This window comes from Asparagus officinalis, chromosome 10 (assembly GCF_001876935.1).
Source record: "Asparagus officinalis chromosome 10, Aspof.V1, whole genome shotgun sequence".
In the NCBI taxonomy this organism is placed as follows: domain Eukaryota; kingdom Viridiplantae; phylum Streptophyta; class Magnoliopsida; order Asparagales; family Asparagaceae; genus Asparagus; species Asparagus officinalis.
Genome location: NC_033803.1, coordinates 6014587 through 6025987, shown reverse-complemented (window position 1 = coordinate 6025987; position 11401 = coordinate 6014587). Strand labels below are relative to the sequence as shown.

Here is an 11401-nt window from a genome sequence, read left to right as displayed (position 1 = left end):
CCCCGCCCCTATGCGGGTCGTGGGATGTGCCCGACCCTATGTTTGTCGTGGGTCAGGCTGGGTCCAATCCCAGACCTGTACCAGATAAGTAGGTCTAGCCCACTTTGACTTGGGCGGGCCCAGGTCAGAGTCAACCCGACCTTGAACCCGGCGGGCCGAGTCATAGGCCTGAATCGGCCTCGCCCACACCCACCCCTAAGTCTCAGGGGCTATTTAGTTCAAGCAAATTTTTTGTATTTTGTGTGGATTATAAATTTTGGGATCAAAAAGTGAGTTTTTTGTGTTTTGGGATTCCATATTTTATGTTTGTTTTAAGAAAATTTTTAGAATGTTAAATTCCAAAAATGCAAAAACTACTTAATTTTTAAAATTCCAAATCCTCTCAATTAGAGAGGATTTGGCAAATCCTATAATGTGTATGCCTCTTCTTTTATATCCTTATATTTATTTTTTGGGAGGTAACTTCATCAAGATAAGTATATTCACCTCTTCTTCTTTTCAAGAACTTGTTATTCTATAATTTGGGTTTGAACCAAACAAGCTATTATAATTTTTAGGATTTTCTTTCCTATAATAATGTTGAAGCAAACAAAATATTAGATGTCGCGTGTATAAAACCCTATGGATTTGAAATTCTCCATGAGATTACAAGTCCTAAATTTTTGGCATTTGAACCAAACTATCGCATTTACGATACAGCACTATTAGACCCCCCCCCCGGGTGGAGTCTTTCTAAACTGGCATGCCTAGGGTGATGGGGGGCATGATGGTAATATTCATGACCCCCTCTATAGTGCAGATCACCCCTCACAATAGGGTGTTCTGATAGAATGGCTACTCATTTAATTTTGGCGATAATCAGAGCAAAATTGATCTAGTGGATTTAGGTCTGAAATAAACTAGAGCAAGAATCAATCTAGGGAGTGTTGTTCTGAAATGCACCAGGTTTTATGCCAACTCTAAAAAATATTGTGAGAAAAAAAGAAAAATATCCATATTTAATTTAACTCAAACTTTAATCAAATATAACATAGCCAAATTTTAGTTCTAAACCTTTCAATTGAAAATAACCAAAGTAAATATAATTTAAAACTAGTTTTATGAAAATCTTTAGTTTACAAATTACCAAACTGACCTATTCGCAGACTCTCCTTGGTTGTTGAAAAAATACCAACATAAATTCTCTCTCTTATAGGAGAAAGAATCCATTCGACTCGGTCTAGTGTTATAAAACATATGAAAATTGTGGGTTCAATTTATTAGTCATATGTCATCTTATTTTAAGTCAATCCAAATGTTCTCATCTCTTTAATTGTCACTTGCCTAACTGATCACTATCTCACCACTTATAGACGTGGACGTCTTGATAAATTTTTCAAAGAAGTATTATATTAGAGGGGGGGATTGGGATCCTCTACTAAGCCATAGTGTCTCCTAATATCTCCTAATGCATCTCCACCTTTCATTTTGTGCATAAGCACAAATACGAGAATGTACTATGCAATGAAAGGTGGAGATGCATTAGGAGATATTAGGAGGTACTATGTTTTAGTAGAGGATCTCAATCCGGGGGGAATAACAACAACAGCAAAATGAAAAAGTAGGGGTTAGTTTTAGAAAACCCCCTTCAACTATAGGGATTGTCTCAGGCCTTTCAACTATTTTAACTCTAGAAAACTCATCCCCTCAGTTGCTGTAGATAACCCCCTCAACTTTCAAAATATGATTTATCCCTTCTTAACTTTTCTCACTTAAACTCCTAAACTAATATAATTAAAATCTAAAGGAAAAAATAATTTTAAATGATCATACTATCCCTAAGACGTTAAAAATTTTACCATAGTGTTTCTTTTTAACTTCTTTGGTGAAAATTAACTTTCATTTTATTTCCCCCATCTTCTCATTCCTCTGTCTTTGTTGCTAGGTTCACATGCAATCTTTTTTTTTTCCTTTCTTTCTTTTTTGAAATGCTAAACTTCTTTTATGTTTTGCTTATCCATTAATTCCTGTAATGTTGAAACTTTTGAATTTTTCTTTAAAGATTAGTTTCCTCATCGAAACCCATCAAATTAAAGTCTAATATTTTTATAGGGTTTGGTTTTTAAGCTCACATGATTTCTTTTAACCAAGGGTATTTTTAGACATTGCATTTTTACATTAATAATATTAGGGGGTTTATTTAAAAAAAACTAGAAAGATAAAGGTCGTTTCTAGAGACACACCATAGTTAGGGGAGGTTTAGACTTTAGTCATACCTTGAAAGTCGAGGGGGTTATCTACAGCACCTTTAAATTTAAGGGGTTTTTCTAAAGTTAAAATAGCTGAAGAGGGCGTTCTAAGACAAGCGCCATGGTTGAGAGGGGCTTTCAAAAATTAACCCAAAAACTAAACCTGATAATTTCAACCAGGGCTACAACAATCAATTACAATTGTTTCAAGTAAAAATACGTAACCAATAAAAGTCCCAGCCCAACTAGGTACCTAAAGGTGACCAAATTAAAAGACTAGGCCAATTCAAACGAAGGCCCAGCCCAATTTAGAAGAACATTGTTCCCAAAAAAAAATCGCAAGGGGATCACGTTTTCATCGGCGCTTTCGCCCACTCATCAATGGCAGCTCTCCTCCTCACCTCCCCCCCTACTTTCCTCCCCCCGATTCTTTCCTCCAAAAAATCGCCGATCAATTCATTCTCACCGGCGACTAAATCCTCGCCCTCTCCATCTTCTTCTTGTTCTCGGATCTTATCCCCCCTCTTCGCATCCACTACTACCCCTTCTGTACACGCGTTGAGATGCCGGGTTCGTTATCGGGTCGGGTCCTGGAGATGCGGGGCTCTAGGAGAAGGATCCGAAAGGGCCTTTAACGATGAGAAAACTGTATATAGTGGAGTTTACGGCCCATGGACGGTAGAGCCTTCTGATGTCCGCGAGGTACAATATTTTTCCTTTCTTTTCTTTTTTGTTTTTTTTTTTCTTGGTTTGTATTTTTCACTGATACATATTATTATGCTTGTTGGTGTTAGTTTGCAATTCATGAATAAATTTTTGTGTTATTTTGAGAACTGTGAAATAGGAATAAGTGAACAATCTTATTCCGCCATTAGAGGAGAAAGAATTTGATCTCTTCCAGTGAAGTGCACGGGACTACTATACATTAATGATCAAATCATACTATAATTATATATAATATACATTAGAAATATATATATAAGTATATACAAGTATATATTAATGATAATGTACACATAAAAATATATATATAACTATACATTAATGACTATATCATACTATAGTTATATATAAAAATATAATATGTATATTATTAAAAATCGGGTCAGGCCTAGCTCGGGTCGGGCTTCACCACCTCGGCCCAGACCCTGGCCCGGAGCCCGACCGGGCCGGATTTTTCGGGCTTTACCCTTGCCCGGGCAGGGTACAGGCCGGGTCCGGGCCCAATGCCCATTTGGACACCTCTAACTACGGGTGATTTGGATAGTTGAAAGGTGGGTTTTATATGAGATAAATGGTAAATTACACTATATTACAGACACTGTTTTAAAAAACCTCCGCCTAGTCCGCTTAGACGTACCCCTAGGTCTAGGCGGTATCTAGGTCGCCTAACTAGCGCCTAGCGTCTAGGCGGTATTTAGGCTGCCCACCTAGATTATACGAGCGTTTACGGGAGCATTGTCTGCTTACGTGGATTGTACCCTGTAGGTCTTGGTTGTGATTTTATGTGTTGTAGCCTACACGTCCTCCAAACTTCATTAACCTCCAAATATGAATATCTTCACTACCTCCTCCGACCTTCAGCAAAACCTCATCGACCATCACTTAAATGAAGAAAGAAATCCGCCTAGACACCAGTCCGGCATCTATGCTTTCTATAACATTGACATTCACTATTAATTATTATAATTAAAAATAAAAAAAGAAAACATCTTAGACTCTAGCCTTGTTAATTATTATTTTGGCTATTTAGTATCTAAGTATGCATGATTTATTGTGAAAATAAGATTGCTATCTTGTTTTGAAAATTTATATAAATTTAGTACATATTTTTATCAATTATTATAATTAAAAAATTTAAAAATAGTCAAACGTCTAGGCGCTGCCTAGGCATACGCCTAGAGGTCTAGGCGTTAGGCGCTCGCTCAAACGCCTAGTATGCCTAGCGTCTTCTGTAACATTACGGAGCTTCCCCGATCTCTGTAATACTAACAAGGTAATGAGTATTTCTTAAATATCTATTTAAGTTAGTTAACAACAATAACTTAAACTTAAGAAGTGTAAGTTAACAGTAAACTTAAGTTTAAGTTTAAGTTTAAGTTAAACTTAAGTTTAAGCTAACAACAAACTTAAGTTTAAGTTAATATTAAGTTTTTTGTTGATGGTATACTTAAGTTTAAGTTTATTTTTAACTTAAACTTAACAGTAACTTATAAGTTAACAGTAATTTAAGTTGAGAATGAGTTTTTTACTGTTGAGATGAACTTATAATTTGAGTTGAGAAGTATAAACATACAAAGAGCTATTGAGATGAACTTATAATTTGAGTTGAGAAGTATAAACATACAAAGAGCTATTGTAATTGGTAAACCAAACAATTTAGTTAAAACATACAAAGAGCTATTGTAATTGGTAAACCAAACAATTTAGTTAATAGTGTTGGTATTTTAGTATTAATGCATCTTTGATTGAGTATATATATATTTATCTTCAAGTATCACAATTAAAAAAATAAAAAACGCCCAAAAACCGCTTAGGCGCTCGCCTGGGAGACTAAGCGTTGGGCGCTAAGTCAAACGCCTAGAAGCGTCCAGCATTTAATGTAACATTGACTACAGGAACTTTTAGTGTTTTGCAGTAAACCCTCAATAACATTCAAAATCGCACTAGACATCCAATAATTTACTGACATTGCAGAAGACCTCCAATAACTTTCTGCATTTTGCAAATAATCCCCCATAAGTTAGATTTAAAAGCAACATAAAAAGGCATTTTGAAAGCTAGGGTTACTAAATGCGCATGGTATGCACGAAGAATACAAATCTAATGAGAACCACCCCTAGAAATGGGGTACTTCGAGCCATAAATACAAGTTACAATTTCCAAGATAACCTCTACATTCTTGTGAATGGTTTAGATCACCCTATTGTATGCTAGTGTTCTGATAAGATTTGTACTTTTGTTCGAGAGTCTTTACGAAATTTTAAAAATAGTAGGAATTAAAGCTAGCAATAGTTACATGCATACATGTTGTATATCGTTTACTAATATAGATTAATATTCCAAAAGTTACCACGACGTTTTGGTAGAGAAAATCGATTGGGGTAGTCTGATTAGAGAACTTCACTGGAAACAATTAAGAAGGGCATAGCAGTGCTTAAGTTAGTGGAGGAGATAACTCTTAACAGAATTGAGCAGAAGAATAGGATTCAAATGGGGCAGACCTAAAACTTTTATAAGTAGAGTATGAAATGATAGAAACGAGATGCACAAAGTTTGGTATGATTTGGGAGATGGAGTGCCCTATGATGAATGCCAAGTCGTGGTTTCTTGCCTTCAATCCTACAAAAACAAATCAGTTAAGGTCTGATCTAGAACCATTAAAAGTGTGAAATAATAGAAATGAGGTGCACATAGAGTAAGTAATAGCAGGGGGCCACAGGTTACCTTGAGAGTCCCTGTGGTTTGAGTTAAGGCGTATATTCACATCATGACTATCTATCACAACTTGCACCAAATTTTGTGAAATTTCCATTTCTTCTATGAGTATCAATAGAGTCTTACTCGATGATTTCCTTCTTTTTCATAAGTTTTTATAATGATCCCATAAATCATACATAGGAGAAGTCTATAAAAGGAATATTATTTGAACTAACATTGGGGTGTGCCATTTTGTGTTTGTATTATTAAAAAGAAAAGGGGATGTAAGGGTTATGATCCGGTTTGTATTATACATTTGGTTAAGCATTGAAATTCAACCTGTATGGGAATCGTTTGGTTTTTTATTTTTTTATTTTTTTATTTTTTATAATCAAAGATAGAATGCAAATGTTAGTGCATAACATTTGGATATGTACTATTAATCTGCAAATATTTTAGCTGCATTGGTTCTGGCATTCATAAGGATCACATTATCAGTATGATGCTTATCGTCCCTTGTCACTTATTTTTGTGCAACTTTGAGTGTATGTGATGACTTTAAACTTCAGGTCATCTTGTATAGATGCGGGTTGGTGACTGCTGCTGCTTCATTCGTACTAGCGTCTTCTGCTGCTTTCTTGCCTGAAGGCAACGCTTTGGGTGACATACTCAAGCAAGACATTGACTTCTTATATCTTCTTGGAGCTAGTGGACTAGGTTTATCATTGTTTTTAATTCATATTTATGTGACTCCAATTAAACGTTTCCTCCAAGCATTATGGGCGGTTGGTGTTGCTGGGTCCATTGCAACATATCTGAACCTTGCTCGACCTCTTGAAGAGAGCTTGATACAATATGTCATAGATAACCCAATTGCTATATGGTTTGTTGGTCCTCTCTTTGCTGCATTGACTGGTCTCGTCTTTAAAGAAGGTAAATCGTACATTTGTGATCTGCGAACTGTTTATATTCTTCTATACGAGCGATCTATTCCATTCATGTTTATTTAAGGGTTAATTGCAGACAGACCCCCTGCACTATCTCCCAATTGCGTATAGGCCTCCTGTAGTTATATACTTGCATATAGACCACAGATGAATTTTTTATTTGATTCTTTTACCCTTAGAGGAAGATTAAAAAATATTTTTTTGACAAATAGACCTCATGAGGATAAAAGAGAAAAAAATTCATTTAGGGGGACTATTTGCAACAATTGAACTACAGGGGTCTATCCGCAATTGGGCGATGCTCTAAGCGGTCTCTTTGTAATTCACTGTTTAATTAATTTGCAATTATCATCTATCCAACCACATAATATTCTTGGTTAGCAACATAGCATTATATGCCTTGTTTGGTTTCTTCAAGTTTCATTATCCAACAACTTCTAAAATGGAGATAAAACACATAATTTCTGGGTGGATGGATCATGTACCCTTCTTTTGTGAGATCCCATCAATGCAAATTTACTTGATTTCCTTGAAACGTGATAAAATCTATGTACATTAAAAACCTAATCCTAATTATTTTGCATGCATACTGAGTCTCATATCTATGGTGAAATTTTGTTCATTGACTATCTAACGTGAGAGATCATACATTACCAAGGGCTTAACTAAGGACAGGATTGGTTTTAGTGCACTTGCCCTTATAGAGGCAATGAAAAGGTAAATTAACTCTAAATTCATAAAACAGGCATGGCACTTCACTTCCTGTCTGTGACTTGTGTTCTTCGATTTCATTATCAGTTCTCAGTTCTGCATACTGAGTGTGTATGTTTGGTTGGTATATGTAGTTTGTCTTGCATTCGGTCTATTTATCTTTAGAAGTTCGCTTTTGTCATATATTCAAAATATATAAAATTTTAAGCGGTTTAGGTCATGTTCCATATAGGTTTTGGCAGTTGTTTATGTTCCAAGTAATCATGAATTTTGTTACCGTTCATTATGCTTAACCGCACAGATCTAGCCCAAACCTCATGCTGTGCCTTATCTATCCTGGCATTTCTAACACCTCTGTAAATCCATAGTTGTCATGAAGAAGATTACTTGGTTTTTTGTACATTTTATTAATGGCTACTTGCATCACACAGGTCTTTGTTATGGGAAGTTGGAAGCTGGCATTCTGACATTCATCATCCCAGGCCTCCTCCTTGGGCATCTGGTATGTGTCAATACATTGTACATTAGCTTATCATGTAAAGATTTCACATGCCTAATTCTAAGTACTAAATATTACTGTAAGTAAGACAGTGCCAACTTTAAATTAGCAGGATGCCAATAAACTTTTTTATTTACTTCCTAGTTCCTACTTGAGCTTCTTAACGTGAACTCTGATCATCATCCTCTGCCAGGGAGAAGTTCAGCTTTTCCCCAGTTACACAAGGGAACCTCTAAGACTTTGATTGAATTTCGTAATAACCCATATATTACATTGACAGGAGTATATTTTATCCTTGCGATTTCCACTTGATTTACCACTATTTCTGATTCCTATTGTTGGTGCTCATTTGATATACAAGTAGTAATCAGGTTTGAAGTAAAGCATCATAGTGCAAACAAATTTGTCAATATGATGAGCTCATCTTCTTGCTAAATAACATATATTACTCTCCTTCATAAATTGACACGAGATATTCCAGATAGAACCTGATAAATTTGTTCTGTACTTTTACTTGCATTTCGTGAAGTTATATTTGGAATGTGCAGACAGGATTAATGGACAACGGCACAAAACTTAGTCTATTGGGCATCTGGATGGCTCTCTTTGTAGTATTTGCAGCTAGGAAGTTTCAGCAGCCAATTAAGGTACGTTTTTATAGTGATTTCACGGAATATGGAGGAATATTATCTGAAAGTAACTTAGACTGTGTGCTTATATGTTCACTTTTTTAATCATCCATTAAAGGATGACATAGGCGACAAATCCGTGTTCATGTTCAATGCTCTTCCAGAAGAAGAAAAGAAAGCCTTAGTCCAGAAACTCGAGCAGCAAAGTTATCAGGAGCTCGACTGATAATTTTGTACTGAGCAAGATCTTCTTGATATATGAAGGGGGATGCATATGATGAGTTTCAGGAGCTCAATACACCAGAAGCTGCATTTATCTGCAGCTTCATAAAAGTTGCCCCTGAAAGTATAAGCTGTGAACTGAGGGTTGACTGGTTTATTAGCATGATTCAGATGTGCTCACCGTTTTGTTTCGGACTGTAACACAGCTGTATAGTCACTTCATATATACCTCTAGGTGTTATTATATATTTGCATAGTTTTGAAGTAGATGATTAAATTGTCAGAGGATGTCAATAGAATTTTCAGAGTTTTATATGATGTCATAAGTTTGCCGGTTAATGAAACAGGCAAGGATAAGATTACACCTTAAATTTGTTAGTCCATGAATTATAAGGCTTTTATGGCATATTATTGCTTTTGAGAGTATATCATCATATTGCTGGTCTTTGCCCATCAAAGATGTCGAGTCTGCAAAGCTCCTCCGATCAAAGATCGTTAAACTTTTGGTCTGCAGAAGAGCAGCCTGTAATCCAACAAATCACAAGGAAAACCTAGAACTCGTACGCTAAATAATCATCGTTACGACTTGAAGCCTAAATATCAACTTCTAAAATGTTGCATGATTTATGAGACAAATGACAATCACCAGGGAAACTTCCTTAAGGCTGGTGCTTGAACACTGGCTTTCTTTAAATAAAGGATTGGTGCTTGAACACTGGCTTTCTTTAAATAAAGGATCGTACCGTTGTAAGGAAAAGGAAGTCTGTCTGCCCTATATTACTGTGAATTTAAATTGTTAAACTGTGAGCATGCAATTCTTTGAGATAAAAATGCTTAGCACAACATTTTCAAAATAACAATAGGAGAGCTGGAGGGCTCAAAGCAGCACCAATATCCAAGTTCGGGACTGTAATTACCAGGCATACTGAAAAAAATCCCATGCTTTACAATTCGCCTTTAAGTTTCATTTGCTGGGTAACTCTTCGATTCTGGTTGCTGGGAGAAAGATGACTTGATCCATTTGCTTGATTCTGATTCTTCCACTTTTGATCACCTCCAGAATCAACACTGCCAACATCCTCATTCTTCTTCGCTTTCTTACCAAATCTTTTAGTGCTAGTTATTTGTTTCCTCTTTCGAGTAGCCTGGGTGTTGGTTTTCTTTGCTGGACTCTGACAGTCCTCTCCACTTTCATCCATTTCTGAATTCGCAGCATGAATCTCAGAATCACCATTTGCAGGCTCAAGTTTCTTCTCCTTAGCAACAACACCATCACTTCCTTCTTCTATCAACTTATCATCACTTCCAGTCTCGTCTTCTTTCACATCACCACTTCCAATCTCCTCCTTGTCATTAGTTTCGACCTCATCCTTCTCCACATCACTGTCATCCCCCCCAGATTTCTGTACAACATCACTACCTTCCTCGGTTGAACCTTCAATATTCTCGTCTTCGTTCTTTTTCTGGAGAGATTCAATCAAATCCATAACCTCCCTGTTAACCTGGAATGAGAAAAAATAAACCAGGTTTATTCAATAAATAATATAGTCTAGTGTAAGGTAATGCCAAGTCTTTTTAAATGAAAAGCAATCGTTGTACATCCAATACTTGGGCTAACTAAATAGGAGGAAGAAATTCACTGTTTCAGAGCTTAGCATCACGACACTTTGATGCCAAAGAGAGGAATGTGGTTCAAATATTGGGTTCATATCCCAAAAAGAATCATGCAGCCATTAAGAGCAAGAAGTTTCTCATTTACAAACCCCAGTTAGAATTTCTAGAGACAGCACGTATGTTTGTCATGAGTACACTGTGCGCATACAGGAAATAACCTTTATCGTCCACTAGTTCAGTCGTTCCTGAAGAAAATTACATGTGCTTTATGGAAAGATTCATGATATCTCGATATCTTTCAATACGATACTAACAAATATTGACATCTTGGATTCATAACAATTTATACCCTGATCAATGTATGAAGTAATGATTGCAGTAGGACTTTTCACAGGTGACAGATGCATCCTTAACGTAACAAAAGGCAAGCCATGGTGGAGATATGCATGGGTCATAAAGCACATTAGCATAGTCAATTTCTCTACAGCCACACGCACATGTATATTTGTAGTAAGTCTAAACTTCCAAATGCGCTGCCACATCAACATTTGTTGATGCATGCATGCCCCTCACAAACATATCTTTAATAAAGATTGACAAAGGAACTAGTATATACACAGCACTGTGAAGGCTTTGATCTGTTGATAATAGATCGATAAATTGCAGTATTTAGCATAAATCAAGTAACATTTCGTGAAGTTTTGGAACATTTCATGAATGCCGGGGACCGATTCCAAGAGTTTGTATTTACAGGAAAAAGAAAAAAAAATCATACCTATAACTGCATATTAGTACCACAAGAAATTTTCTTTCCTGAATCCCCAGTTAAGAAAGGATGCATGTTACGTTGAAAATCAAATAGCTACTTAGAATGTTATTTCTTTCATAAAATTTCATCATCTTACACCACTAATCTCTTAGTCGAATCAGCTTTGGGACAAACCCTTCTCTTGTTTTCAGGATCTTACTCTCTTATTTCTTTCTTAGTTTACTTCCTTTCAGCTTAGAGACAAACCAGAATCTTGTTCAAAAATTTGTCAGCCAGGAATCACAACGATGAAATCGGGTAGTCAGTTCAACATAAAATATGGTCATATTCAAGTACCCATTAGGCATTGTGGTCATTGGAGG

At 36.1% G+C, this 11401-nt stretch overlaps 2 protein-coding genes across 2 annotated transcripts in view; one reads left to right on the top strand and one right to left on the bottom strand.

Moving 5' to 3' along the window:
• Positions 2539-9049, top strand: LOC109825625. The gene is made up of 5 exons (XM_020392483.1): positions 2539-2930; positions 6218-6581; positions 7738-7808; positions 8354-8452; positions 8553-9049. The coding sequence occupies exons 1-5, from the start codon at positions 2610-2612 to the stop codon at positions 8658-8660; spliced, it is 963 nt and encodes a 320-aa protein (XP_020248072.1). The 5' UTR covers positions 2539-2609; the 3' UTR covers positions 8661-9049.
• The window catches only part of LOC109826384 (E3 ubiquitin-protein ligase ORTHRUS 2-like), an 8646-nt gene continuing 6649 nt past the window's right edge, over positions 9405-11401 (bottom strand). Inside the window, exon 9 of the mRNA XM_020393417.1 lies at positions 9405-10158. Within this exon, the coding sequence (XP_020249006.1) occupies positions 9601-10158 (558 nt within the window). The 3' untranslated portion in view covers positions 9405-9600. The remainder of the gene's footprint in view (positions 10159-11401) is intronic.